Here is a 14,970-nt window from a genome sequence, read left to right as displayed (position 1 = left end):
TTGGGGGGTCATGGATTACATAGGTTACAGTGAGTGAGGTCATTCATGTGGCTTGGCTGGCTGTTCTGCACAATGATTCCTCTGGTCATGACTGTAATAAAGAGGTTTTTTGTGACTGAGAATTGTTTTTATGTCAAGCTATAAATGATTGAACTCAAATACCTGACAAGTCCAGCACTTTCACCACGTGACACAGCTTCAGTGTACTGCTGCTGAGCTTGCTCCTTAGCTCTCACAACACCATCATAAACTTGGGCATCGATAAACCTGAAAAGGACCAAGAAAACCCCTTGTGTAAATACACACTACTGAGTATCCTGTCATTTGTTCTTCAGTGTAAAATTCTTTATTTTCAAATGTCTCTGGATGGTTACAGATTATTTTAACTTCACACACATTCGAAATTTACTGATGAAGGCATTCTTGGGAATCCGAACATGGAATTCAATTTCCTTTGACTCGTCCATACGATTGGCCACACGGCTTGTGATGACAGTGGTGGCATAACGACTGGTCACTGTGGAGTTGATGTGAAAGCTGTAGACGTCCCAGTCATCCTAAAAGAACAAAAAACGACAGGCTTAAACAATCTCATTGACTGACCAATGTTTCAATATGTAATTCAAGCACGTGCGGGGGGGAGGGGGCTTGAGGACCCCTGATGCCCCAAGTCCCCTTTTCTTGAGGATTTTTTTTTTTTAAAACTTGTATATGTGTGTAGAGTCCTGCCTTTGCCCCTCAACATTAACGATGAACTATCCATCCATCCATTCGCTTCCGCTTATCCTTATCAGGGTTGCGGGGGGCGCTGGAGCCTATCCTAGCTGTCTTAGGGCGAGAGACAGGGTACACCCTTGACAGGTCGCCAGTCTGTCACAGGGCTAACATCAAGTTAAACATATTCTCCGTTTGCTTTGCATTGCCCTCACCTGATGATAATGATGTAGTATGATACGATTCTGTGGTGGGCGTGGTCTGCGGTGCCATGCGGACACACCTGCACGGCATCCGCAATCACGCCCGCCTGTTAAAACACGGGAACTTGGAGGTTGGTGGGTTGTTGTGGTGTGGTGTATTTGCGGCTGGCAGCTTGAGAGCTGCAGCTGTGTGTAATAAAATGGCTCAAAACTTTGATCCCTGGACCTGCCGTGTCTCATTCACACCACAGATTCCATATTAGATTCTTGATGAATGTGGGTTGTTGTTATTCGCCTTGGTTCTATGTGCCCCTTTTTAACTTTGGGCACCCGCCCCTTTAAACATCTCTGCACGGCCCAGGGGTCGGTTCTTCGTACCTCGCTAAGTAAGTTAGCCGGATTTGATTGTTGACGATTTCGCGTGATCTTGGATCGTTCGGTTCTCCGAAGCTCATCCGGGACTTGCTGTCATAGCAACAGATCCGTAAGCGTAAACTTGCTTGGGAGCAGGTTTACTTTATGTAAACAGGATTAGATCGCGGCCACTCAGGTATGTCCGCTGCATTTACACGAAAGCAACAGCGATATTTCTCCACCGTTTCTCCATAAATAAATATTATCAATGTAACTAAAGATAATGCAGCATTTGATTCTTTTATTGATTGCATACAGATACATACAGGTCATTTCCTAAAAAAAGGGAAATGTACTATTAATCATTCTATTACATGTATTTGATTATTTCAGATGTAATTCATATTTTAGAGTAGTAACAGTAAATTACTTCGTGTAATCAAGATGAGAGACCACGGCTATAAAAGCGAAGGTGGATTTGGGAAGTCTGTCGCAACCATGTCCTGTCTGTTTGTACGCGAGCAACCCATTGCAGAAGGTGCAAGATTGATAAGGAGAGTTTTCAGAATTCAGCGTATATTGCGGGATAGATGGGATAGACAGGATCCTTCCTGTCCTTCCTCCTCCATATATGTATATATATATATATATATATATATATATATATATATATATAAAAAAAAAAAAAAAAAAACACCCAGCACGCCCCTGCGGGTGGTTTATCCTTCAAGCTCGGGTCCTCTACCAGAGGCCTGGGAGCTTGAGGGTCCTCTTGCAGTATCTTAGCTGTTCCCAGGACTGCGCTCTTCTGGACAGAGATCTCCGATGTTGTTCCCGGGATCTGCTGGAGCCACTCGCCTAGCTTGGGAGTCACCGCACCTAGTGCTCCGATTACCACGGGGACCACCGTCACCTTCACCCTCCACATCCTCTCGAGCTCTTCTCTGAGCCCTTGGTATTTCTCCAGCTTCTCGTGTTCCTTCTTCCTGATATTGCTGTCATTCGAACCGCTACATCGATCACTACAGCCGTCTTCTTCTGTTTGTCTACCACCACTATGTCCGGTTGGTTAGCCACCACCATTTTGTCCGTCTGCATCTGGAAGTCCCACAGGATCTTAGCTCGGTCATTCTCCACCACCCTTGGGGCATCTCCCATTTTGACCTCGGGACTTCCAGGTTATACTCGGCACAGATGTTCCTGTACACTATGCCGGCCACTTGGTTATGGCGCTCCATGTATGCCTTGCCTGCTAGCATCTGCACCCTGCTGTTATGTGCTGGATTGTCTCTGGGGCATCTTTACACAGCCTGCACCTGGGGTCTTGCCTGGTGTGATAGACCCCAGCCTCTATGGATCTTGTACTCAGAGCTTGTTCTTGTGCTGCCATGATTAGTGCCTCTGTGCTGTCTTTCAGTCCAGCTTTGTCCAGCCACTGGTAGGATTTCTGGATATCAGCCACCTCCTCTATCTGCCGGTGGTACATACCGTGCAGGGGCCTGTCCTTCCATGATGGTTCCTCGCCTTCCTCCTCTTTCTTGGGTTTCTGCTGCCTGAGGTATTCACTGAGCACGCTGTCAGTTGGGGCCATCTTCGTGATGTATTCGTGGATGTTTCTTGTCTCATCCTGGACTGTGGTGCTGACACTCACCAGTCCCGGCCCCTTCCTTCCGCTTAGCATACAGCCTCAGGGTGCTGGACTTGGGGTGAAACCCTCCATGCATGGTAAGGAGCTTTCTTGTCTTTGTGTCAGTGGCTTCTATCTCCTCCTTTGGCCAGCCTATTACCCCAGCAGGGTACCTGATCACGGGCAGGGCGTGGGTGTTGATGGCCCGGATCTTGTTCTTACCGTTCAGCTGACTCCTCAGGACTTGCCTGACCCTCTGCAGGTACTTGGTGGTTGCAGCTTTCCTAGCGCCCTCTTCATGGTTCCTATTCGCTTGCGGGATCCCCAGGTACTTGTAACTGTCCTCTATGTCTGCAATGTTGCCTTCTGGTAGTTCAATCCCCTGAGGGATATATATATATATATATATATATATATATATATATATATATATATATATATATATATATATATATATATATATACTCCACGAGCGTCTGGCAGCACAAATGAACCAGCTGCTAGTTAACGAGAGACACCCGGAATGGCTAACCGAAGGTCGGACGGTCCTGATCCCCAAGGACCCCAAGAAGGACCGGTCCCATCCAACTACCGACCAATAACCTGCCTCAGTACTACATGGAAGCTCCTGTCAGGCATCATATCGGCTAAGATGAACAGGCACATGGGTCAATACATGAGCGGGGCACAGAAAGGGATTGGCAAGAATACCAGAGGCGCAAAACACCAGCTACTGGTAGACAGAACAGTCAGCCGAGACTGCAAGACCAGACTGACCAACCTGTGCACTGCCTGGATTGATTACAAGAAGGCCTATGACTCAATGCCCCACAGCTGGATACTGGAATGCCTAGAATTGTACAAGATCAACAGGACCCTAAGAGCCTTCATCAGGAACTCAATGGGGAACTCAATGGGGAGGCCAACTCCAAGCCCATAGCACAAGTCACCATCAAGTGCGGGATCTACCAAGGAGATGCTCTGTCCCCACTGCTGTTCTGCATAGGCCTGAACCCCCTCAGTGAGATCATTAACAAGACTGGCTACGGATACCGACTACGAAACGGAGGCGGTTGTCAGCCACCTCCTGTACATGGATGACATCAAGCTGTATGCCAAGAGTGAACGAGACATCGATTCACTGATACACACTACCAGGCTATACAGCAATGACATTGGAATGTCGTTCGGACTGGAGAAGTGTAGTCGGATGGTAACAAAAGAGGGAAGGTAGTCAGAACTGAGGGGATTGAACTACCAGAAGGCAACATTGCAGACATAGAGGACAGTTACAAGTACCTGGGGATCCCGCAAGCGAATGGGAACCATGAAGAGGGCGCTAGGAAAGCTGCAACCACCAAGTACCTGCAGAGGGTCAGGCAAGTCCTGAGGAGTCAGCTGAACGGTAAGAACAAGATCCGGGCCATCAACACCCACGCCCTGCCCGTGATCAGGTACCCTGCTGGGGTAATAGGCTGGCCAAAGGAGGAGATAGAAGCCACTGACATAAAGACAAGAAAGCTCCTTACCATGCACGGAGGGTTTCACCCCAAGTCCAGCACCCTGAGGCTGTATGCTAAGCGGAAGGAAGGGGGGCCGGGACTGGTGAGTGTCAGCACCACAGTCCAGGATGAGACAAAGAAACATCCACGAATACATCACGAAGATGGCCCCAACTGACAGCGTGCTCAGTGAATACCTCAGGCAGCAGAAACCCAAGAAAGAGGAGGAAGGCGAGGAACCATCATGGAAGGACAGGCCCCTGCACGGTATGTACCACCGGCAGATAGAGGAGGTGGCTGATATCCAGAAATCCTACCAGTGGCTGGACAAAGCTGGACTGAAAGACAGCACAGAGGCACTAATCATGGCAGCACAAGAACAAGCTCTGAGTACAAGATCCATAGAGGCTGGGGTCTATCACACCAGGCAAGACCCCAGGTGCAGGCTGTGTAAAGATGCCCCAGAGACAATCCAGCACATAACAGCAGGGTGCAAGATGCTAGCAGGCAAGGCATACATGGAGCGCCATAACCAAGTGGCCGGGCATAGTGTACAGGAACATCTGTGCCGAGTATAACCTGGAAGTCCCGAGGGCAAAATGGGAGATGCCCCCAAGGGTGGTGGAGAATGACCGAGCTAAGATCCTGTGGGACTTCCAGATGCAGACGGACAAAATGGTGGTGGCTAACCAACCGGACATAGTGGTGGTAGACAAACAGAAGAAGACGGCTGTAGTGATCGATGTAGCGGTTCAATGACAGCAATATCAGGAAGAAGGAACACGAGAAGCTGGAGAAATACCAAGGGCTCAGAGAAGAGCTCGAGAGGATGTGGAGGGTGAAGGTGACGGTGGTCCCCGTGGTAATCGGAGCACTAGGTGCGGTGACTCCCAAGCTAGGCGAGTGGCTCCAGCAGATCCCGGGAACAACATCGGAGATCTCTGTCCAGAAGAGCGCAGTCCTGGGAACAGCTAAGATACTGCGCAGGGGACCCTCAAGCTCCCAGGCCTCTGGTAGAGGACCCGAGCTTGAAGGATAAACCGCCCGCAGGGGCGTGCTGGGTGTTTATATATATATATATATATATATATATATATATATATATATATATATATATATATATATATATATACACACACACACACACACACACACACACACACACACACACACACACACACACGAGGGGTGCAGGACCACCACCTGTCTTTATTTGCTCTGCCCTTTTCTTGGTTGCTGTTATAAACAAACAAACAGATTATTTCAGGGTCTCCTTTCAAGAGACTAAAAGCAATCTAAGTGATAAATATTACCATTCTGTAGAATATTCTTATATTTCACTTTTACTTGTTCCCATGTTCTAGTGGGTCCTGTTGTGGCTCTAATGTGAAAGAGGATATAATGGAATATAATATAATAAATTATTTACGAGTTTAATTTGTCAGCAACTTTCTGCCAGCCCTCTCTCCTTGCTTTTGCAGCCTTTGCAGTGTTCCCTTGCGTTTTAATTAAACTCTGAAACTCCTGATATCCCTCAATCAAGAGTTCTTGCTCTGCTGCCGTAAAATACTGAGCGCGCTCCTTCGACATCTTCGCCGACCAATCAAAGGTTTGCCGATCAATGTTTCTACTATCGATGCGTAGCCCCTTTTAAGCCACCCAGTGATCTCGCATTACTTCATCCAGCTATACTAATCGTCAACAACAGGTGTGTTCGGAGAACCGGATTAGCGAGCTCAAAGTTGGCGCGATGATTTGATCTTGGATGTGTCATTTGATCTTGGATGTAGTAAGCGAGGTACGAAGAACGGACCCCTGATGTAATGACTGATTTCACTGGTTCACTGGTTTGCCAGGTGTTTTGAGTTTTTTGGACTTTGAGGTTTTCTTTTTTTGAATTAGTTGTATAATTCCTGGTATGTTTAATGTTTACATTTACTTTTTGCATTCTTCTTTAATGTATTTTGTTCTGTTTCTTGTTCCCAGTTGCCTTAGATTTATTCCTCTCTCTTTGTTCCCTTCCTCCTCTGTCATGTCCTTTGTACTAAGTTCATTCTTGTGTTTTTTGTCAACCCCATTTGTCATCACACTTGATGTTGTATTTTGAGTGTCAGTGTCCCTTGTGCTTTGCATTTACAGGGAGTGCAGAATTATTAGGCAAGTTGTATTTTTGAGGAATAATTTCATTATTGAACAACAACCATGTTCTCAATGAACCCAAAAAACTCATTAATATCAAAGCTGAATGTTTTTGGAAGTAGTTTTTAGTTTGTTTTAGTTTTAGCTATTTTAGGGGATATCTGTGTGTGCAGGTGACTATTACTGTGCATAATTATTAGGCAACTTAACAAAAAACAAATATATACCCATTTCAATTATTTATTTTTACCAGTGAAACCAATATAACATCTCAACATTCACAAATATACATTTCTGACATTCAAAAACAAAACAAAAACAAATCAGCGACCAATATAGCCACCTTTCTTTGCAAGGACACTCAAAAGCCCGCCATCCATGGATTCTGTCAGTGTTTTGATCTGTTCACCATCAACATTGCGTGCAGCAGCAACCACAGCCTCCCAGACACTGTTCAGAGAGGTGTACTGTTTTCCCTCCTTGTAAATCTCACATTTGATGATGGACCACAGGTTCTCAATGGGGTTCAGATCAGGTGAACAAGGAGGCCATGTCATTAGTTTTTCTTCTTTTATACCCTTTCTTGCCAGCCACGCTGTGGAGTACTTGGACCCGTGTGATGGAGCATTGTCCTGCATGAAAATCATGTTTTTCTTGAAGGATGCAGACTTCTTCCTGTACCACTGCTTGAAGAAGGTGTCTTCCAGAAACTGGCAGTAGGACTGGGAGTTGAGCTTGACTCCATCCTCAACCCGAAAAGGCCCCACAAGCTCATCTTTGATGATACCAGCCCAAACCAGTACTCCACCTCCACCTTGCTGGCGTCTGAGTCGGACTGGAGCTCTCTGCCCTTTACCAATCCAGCCACGGGCCCATCCATCTGGCCCATCAAGACTCACTCTCATTTCATCAGTCCATAAAACCTTAGAAAAATCAGTCTTGAGATATTTCTTGGCCCAGTCTTGACGTTTCAGCTTGTGTGTCTTGTTCAGTGGTGGTCGTCTTTCAGCCTTTTCTTACCTTGGCCATGTCTCTGAGTATTGCACACCTTGTGCTTTTGGGCACTCCAGTGATGTTGCAGCTCTGAAATATGGCCAAACTGGTGGCAAGTGGCATCTTGGCAGCTGCACGCTTGACTTTTCTCAGTTCATGGGCAGTTATTTTGCGCCTTGGTTTTCCACACGCTTCTTGCGACCCTGTTGACTATTTTGAATGAAACGCTTGATTGTTCGATGATCACGCTTCAGAAGCTTTGCAATTTTAAGACTGCTGCATCCCTCTGCAAGATATCTCACTATTTTTGACTTTTCTGAGCCTGTCAAGTCCTTCTTTTGACCCATTTTGCCAAAGGAAAGGAAGTTGCCTAATAATTATGCACACCTGATATAGGGTGTTGATGTCATTAGACCACACCCCTTCTCATTACAGAGATGCACATCAACTAATATGCTTAATTGGTAGTAGGCTTTCGAGCCTATACAGCTTGGAGTAAGACAACATGCATGAAGAGGGTGATGTGGACAAAATACTCATTTGCCTAATAATTCTGCACTCCCTGTAGTTTTGCTTCCTTTATCTCGTCTTCTGGGATTTAGTCCACCTGTGTATTATTCAATGGCCTGCTCCACTTCCTGTTATTGCCCTTCTGTGATATATTGTCTCTGTATCTCCCCCAGTCTTTCCTAGTGCTTGTGTCACTTATTCCTGAGTGTTTCAGGTACAGTTTAAAAATACATATTTTTCAGTTTCCTTTTTCAATTTATGCTTCACATTTGTATTTGTGCAGTCACCCAAATAAACAGCTCACTTTTAGTTTAGCCCCCTGGCCTGGGCAACTCCCTGGAATTGCCACGACCCCCCTGTCTTGGCCCATGGCTGGGCAAAGATGAAAACTGTTTTTGGACCCCATTGTTTTCCTTTTGTTCCATTCACCTTAGTCAGCCTCTCTATGTTTGCCTTTGTTCCTCACACTCCTCGCACTCAGGGCATGACACTTTTTCACATGAGAAAGGGGTTGATCTCCCAGACTCTGACCGTGTAAACAGAAGTTTCCAAAGTCCAACTAACATTACAGTGTTGCAAGTTAAACAACAAATGGACAAGAATAATTAACTTAATGGGACATAGCCAATTTCGCCTTAACCTAGCTCTAACCAACACTAACAATCCTTAACTTTATTCCCAATCTGTAAGTTAGTTTCATTTCTAATTTGAAGTGTGAAAGTTGAAGCGCATATGAAAAACATTATCATTAACATTAAAAACATTAACAATCTTCGACCTGCAGAGTTCAGTGTTCAACTAACAAAAAGATGTTAAGAAACACACACAGACAAAATGAAAGTCATCTCTGATATCTTTGAGAAATCTGTTAAACTGAAACATCAGTGGCAGTAGTAAGATAAAGACAGAAAGATTCTGTTCTCTTGAAGTGGTGCTGTGTCCCTTTTATGTATTATAACCTTACCTTGTTTGGCAGTGTAGAGGCCAAAGCCAGCAACAGCCCAAAGAGAGTGATTTGCCCCACAGTTCTCTCCATGATGCCTCCCACAAGAGTGCAAACACCACAGCTGGAACTGTCTTATGAGCTCGAAACAAGGACAGCATTACTGTGTACATAGTTTTGGGGGGGTTTTTTCAAGGGCAAATATCAACTTTCCTCTTCCACTGACACAAAACAAAGCTTTACTGCTAATGTTGAGAGTCAAACCTGTATACTTTACCAGGACTATTACTACAGTTTTTTCATTGATACATAATTGATACAGTGTGGCAGGCAAAACTGTTTTTACAGATTTAAAGTGAGAGAAACACGAGGCGATTGTTCAAACAGCTCGCCAACCTGCCACAGAGGGTCCTCTCTGTGGAGGCAGTGATTTTAATACATGGTTTAAACGGTATTCCAAGAATCATTGACAGAAAATATTTATAGAACACAGTTATAAAACCAATTGTTTTCTTTATATTTTCCTGAACTATATGACAAAGTTCAAATGAAGGATGTTTGTGTTCCTCATTTTTGTTCAGCTTGTTGTTCAGCTGCTGTGCTCATTTGCAATACACTGAAACTCTTTATGATTGTGAAATAAGAGCCTTCTACAATCAAGCATCAACCCTCCATCTCTTAAAAGGGACTTTTTCCTTCTCACTCTCGCCAAAGTGGTTGCTTATAGGGGGTCATATGATTGTTGGGTTTTTCTCTGTATGTGTTATTGTAGGGTCTACCTTACAATATAAAGCGGTTGAGTAAGTAGGGTGTACAGCGTACACTGTAGTCTATAGCACACAGGAGTACTAGGTTATTATGTATACGTTGGTAATCTGTCTTGTGGCAACTGATGAATTGAAACAAATTAGCATGCTGGGTTTGTAACAGCGCAGCAAACATTGCCTGTACTTTTATTAACTGCACATGTAGTAGTGGTCATTAGCTGCTGGATAACTGGGTAATAGTGTCATGGGTTTGTAGCTCTGTCCAGCATTTTAGGGAACATATTTTGTTTTAAAGTAAGTTGCCTTTCTGGAAGGACTTATATGATCTAATCTAAAAATGATCTAATATGCATAGCCACATAATTATAGATTATTATCTAAAAGAAACCCCACACACTGTGTTTTAAAGAAAATACATTAAGAAATAGATTATATTAGTTTTATCTTTCAAATATGACAAAATGCTGATTTTACAGCAGCAAAATTATTGTATCTCTACAGTTTAAACATTTAAAAAGCTTTCTGCCTGCACAAAGTGGATAGTCAAGCAAATTGAATCCTCATAAATATATTATTTTATATTTATTACTTTTTAAAAAAATTCTCATTACTTTATTGTTATAGCACTAAGAATAAATAATAAGGGAAGGATTCTGGATCAGCACCATGAAAACTTGTGGCCATAGTATTTACAGTATTCTGGAAAAGTAAAAAATATCACTGTATGTGCATGTGTGTGTTTTATGCGTATAGATTAAAAAAATAATAATACTCATGATATAACATTGTCCAGACATGCCCTGTAAGGAGATGAGTAGGAAAGAGTGAAAGGAGCTGCATGAGGCTGCTAAAGGCAGTGGATCTCTCACCATCTGGATTAAAAAGAGCACAGATAACAATAACACATGTTCTGGTTGTTGCATTGCCGAGGTATTCAAGTATAAAAACAATAATAAACACGTTTTGGTGCAATAACGTTTTTCTATCATTACTTTATTAGCTGCAAGAGTCGTTAAGTGTAGATATTTAAATAATAGATTAATGCAATAGCAAATTGTGCCTTTTTCTCAGATGGACAGCAAGTGGAGACTGATAGATGAGAGATGGAAGGAGTAAGAGAGGCAAAGACTGAGTCACAGGCAGAGCTCAGTTTTGTTTTTTGTTTTTTAAATCTGTTGCTTTATGATTCCAAACGCTGTCGCCAGTCTTTGCATTTTATTATTATCTCATAACACTTGTTTAAACAGCCACCATCTCTCCCATGGACTTTTTAATGTCTACAGCCTCAGATCAGCAGCAGGAGCAGCAGCAACCCCTCAACAGCAACATTGTACCCCATCAGCTAAAACATAGGCTATGTTTGCTTTGCATTGGCCCCACCTGATGACAGTGATATAGTGTGATGCCATTCCTTATTAGATTCTTAAAGAATGTGTGTTGTTTTTATTCGCCCTGGTTCTATGTGCCCCCCCCCCTTTTTTTTTTTTTTTAACTTTGAGCACCTACCCCTTCAAACATCTCTACACGTCCCTGGCCACCAGTGCCCCATCCAGGTCTGACCACAGCCACAGCCGAGTTGAACCCCAAGAGAAACCCGTCCCTAGGGAATCCCCAGACATCCCAAGCCCGTACCTACCCCCGCATCAACCACAATAACGAAGGCGGTACAAAACCACAACCCCCAACCACCACTAGATGATTGAGCCGCCCTATGCGGCTTTCTTGGCAATGCATAGGGCAGTGAGAACCATGTCAGCTATATTCATCTCTGTAGTGATGTTATCCAAGCTGCCCAACAAGCACACTAGAGGGGAGGCTGAAATGTTACATTAAGTCTTCTCGTATCCAGCACAAAAAACCTCTAAACTGGTGGACCAAGAGAGTGGATGTAATTGTCAGGTGTATTGTCTTGACATTGTGAGCAGTTACTAGAAGACATAAAACCCATCTTGACCAGTATGGTGCACTCTACGTAGTATTTTGTATTGTATTAATTGTAGACTGTGATTTCTCATCAATTTAAAGGTTTTTAAGCATACCTGAGACCAGGAGTTTTGGTCTAAGCAGACTGATAAATCCCCTTCCCATTTTGCCATAGGAAGGGATATCGATTCATCTATTTCATCTATTCTGTATATTTTGGACAGTAATTTGGGAGTTTTAAGAGTAAGAAATTGTACCACACATGGTCATGTTTGTAATTCAACTTGACTGGGTTTGAATATCTGTTTTACTATGGATTTAATTTGTTGATATTCTAAAAACCTTATCTTATTAATTCTATAGTGTATAACTAGTCTGCCAAACGGAATAAAGTCTGTTTCTTCTAATATATGCTCCAAGTATTTAATTCCTTTACAACTCCAATCTGGGAAGTTAATCATATTATTGTTCTGTTATATGTCAGAGTTGTTTCAAATAGGTATGCGTTTGCATGGGATTAATGAAGACTCCATCATTTTTAGAAACTCCCACCATGCTGTCAGAGAGGAGCTATTGTTGATGCTTTTGAAGCATTTGTGTTGTTTGATGTTTAAGCTGATAAATGGTAGGTCTGAAATCTCTATATTATTGCATAGTGCCTGTTCTACATCTAGCCAAAGCTCATCTAAGAAGGTATGTTTTAACCATCCTGAGATGAATTGTAGCCTGTTGGCCAAGAAGTAGTGTTGAAAGTTTGGCAGATCTAATCCTCCTTTATCCTTGGTCCTTTGTAGTCTTTGAAGTGGTGTCGTAAGGTTGCCTCACCTTATTTGCCAGTGTGGCCATCAAAGTCAGTAACAGTTCTCAAGATTATTTTCCTACTAGTGCAAGGCAGTGGAAACTGCTGTTTGAACTCAAAACTACAGTATTACTATGTACACATTTTTTCAAAAGGAAAATCTTTCATTTCTCTCCTCTATCACCACCAAACATAACAAACACCCACTTACATAAAACACTCCCCACAGCACCAATTTATGTAAAATCTAACAGTTTCCACCAATTTGTAACATGGAACAATGTTTTGAGAAATTAAAGTCGCAGATCTTAGCACTAATTGTGAAACTAGTATGTGGCTGTTATAAAGTATATGTCAAACAAAAATTAATCTATTTTTAAGACTGATGAGGTCAGGAAGGTGCTGAGAAAACAGATGATTCAGAAAGCAAAAGCAATCACATGTCTAGTTGTCATTATAAGGAATAGATTTAAACACAGATGTTACAAAGCACAAAGAAAACTACTGCATAAGAGAAAATAGTAAAACAATGACAATATACAAATATGGAACCTTTCTAAAGGAGAATTCTAGTAATTTTACATTTCTAAGTATTTTCTTTGCTAATGATGTGGTGCTTAACAGAGACTCCAAATGGTTTTCATTTAGACAAATCAGTTTAAACTGACAAGATTTTAACTTGTAGATTGTATTTAGGTACAAGGTGTACTATTATTATAACGGTCAACTGTGTGTATTTTGGGTCATTTTTGTTCATCTTTATTTTTAATGAAATTCACACAGTTGGATGTATTATTCTGACTTTATACAGTTTTTTCAGTAAAATAAAATTTGTGAGTTATTAAACAATCCAAGATATGTTTATTTGTTCATGCTGGAAACAGGTGTTGCAAGTATTTTCCGTAGTCTCTTCTCAAATGAAATATTTTCTCACAGTTTCCAGTTAAAGTTGTGGAACAACGAAATCGGCCAGTGGTCTCTGCAAGGCAGAGTCAGCAGATGTGAGCCAGCAGTTCATCATGAGAGGAGAGGCAATGCTATAGTCACTGGCATTGCCACTACAAAAGAAAGGGAGGGAAAAATTTCATTTATGTTTACATAGTAAAATATTGGTAAATATCATAAACAACAACAAAAAACGATATGTACTTAGTAACATTGATCTCCTGGTTTTTAAATCTTTAGTTTTGTAGGTGGAACTTGTTGTACCTCCTCATAAACCACTGACTTTTAACTGGAAAAAGAATGTGAGAACAAACTGACATGAAATACCCACACAGGAAGGTCTTTTTAGAGAAAGCACCACCTTTGGGTGCAAACTTTCATAATAATAGTGTGATGCAAACAAATGCAGCACACATTTCACAAGTAATGTATACAACTTTTTTTTTTTTTTTCTTTAAACTTTTCACTCACCTAAAAGTCCATCAGTGTTGTTGGCCGAGGGATGCTGTCTTAAAACTGGCCAAAGAAATTTAATGCTGTTCTTCTCATGAACTAAAACAACCAGGCGCATGTCTCCTGCTGCAATGTCTATTTTATTGTTGCGTATACTCACTGTGACACTGAAACAATATATCAAAAAGTCAAATTTTCTACCTATCTATCTATATACATATATATGTCAAGTCTTTAAAGGTTTGAAATATGTTTTGGCAGATTTTAGCCCTGTTGATGTTACCCTGTATTAGAAAGGTAAGTATAACACACAGTAGTAAATATGTAAATCAAATTCCAATATTCTGATACTGTGATTCTTGAGTTGAGTTGCTGAAAGTAATTCAAGCCATTAAATATCATGCACGTCTCATTTAACCACATGTGAATATGGCCACACATCTGTACACAATGCTGAGAGTATAAGCCTGTAAAATCACCTTCCAGCAGTGACGAGATCCTTTCCAGTGAGATGTCTTTCTGTCTGTCCATCTCGTACAGTGACCCCTTTGGTGTCAATCTCAACATGCTGGTGTCATGTTTCGGCTGTGTGCAGGCAGGAGAAGGACCCAAACGTAAAACTCACCACGTAGGAATTAAACTCAAAAAGCTGCTTTATTGCAGGATGGCACAAAAAATATAACAAAACTAAACTGGGACATGGATAACTAACACACATGGAAACACAGCCATGAGGGGGACTACGACACTGACAAAGAGAAACACAGGGCTTAAATACACAGAGGGATAACGAGGGAACAAGACACAGAAGGAGAGCACAGCTGGGAGTAATCAGGCTGGACGAGACAAGGGAAGCAAAACTAGAAACACTGACATGAGACATGGACCTTCAAATTAAAACAGGAAACACACTGACTGAACTCTAGACATGCAAACTTAACAGCAACTGAGAAGACAGAACATAGGGACCTGAAACATGGGACAGAAAGGCACAGTAGACACAACATGGACATAACAACGCCACAGGGAAAGAGTAAAAACACAGAACCTCTTAGAAAATAAAATAGGAAGCATAATGAAACGCAGACATGACTACAT

General features: G+C 42.3%; 1 protein-coding gene and 1 long non-coding RNA gene across 2 annotated transcripts in view; both read right to left on the bottom strand.

Moving 5' to 3' along the window:
- The window catches only part of LOC116322244 (inter-alpha-trypsin inhibitor heavy chain H3-like), a 37,795-nt gene extending 28,675 nt beyond the window's left edge, over positions 1 to 9,120 (bottom strand). The window contains exons 1-3 of the mRNA XM_031742276.2: positions 9,007 to 9,120; positions 397 to 557; positions 163 to 267 (exon numbers count right to left, since the gene is read on the bottom strand). Of these exons, the coding sequence (XP_031598136.2) occupies positions 163 to 267; positions 397 to 557; positions 9,007 to 9,078 (338 nt within the window). The 5' untranslated portion in view covers positions 9,079 to 9,120. The remainder of the gene's footprint in view (positions 1 to 162; positions 268 to 396; positions 558 to 9,006) is intronic.
- Positions 9,121 to 13,318: 4,198 nt separating this feature from the next.
- LOC120440321 lies at positions 13,319 to 14,601 on the bottom strand. The gene is made up of 4 exons (XR_005613165.1): positions 14,352 to 14,601; positions 13,891 to 14,039; positions 13,624 to 13,708; positions 13,319 to 13,532 (listed from the first exon to the last, which is right to left on the bottom strand). It is a non-coding gene; the product is annotated as an uncharacterized LOC120440321 (long non-coding RNA).
- Positions 14,602 to 14,970: the final 369 nt, after the last annotated feature.

This window comes from Oreochromis aureus, linkage group 5, assembly GCF_013358895.1.
Source record: "Oreochromis aureus strain Israel breed Guangdong linkage group 5, ZZ_aureus, whole genome shotgun sequence".
In the NCBI taxonomy this organism is placed as follows: domain Eukaryota; kingdom Metazoa; phylum Chordata; class Actinopteri; order Cichliformes; family Cichlidae; genus Oreochromis; species Oreochromis aureus.
Note: the sequence above shows the minus strand (reverse complement) of the source record. Positions and strands in the feature narration are given on the sequence as shown.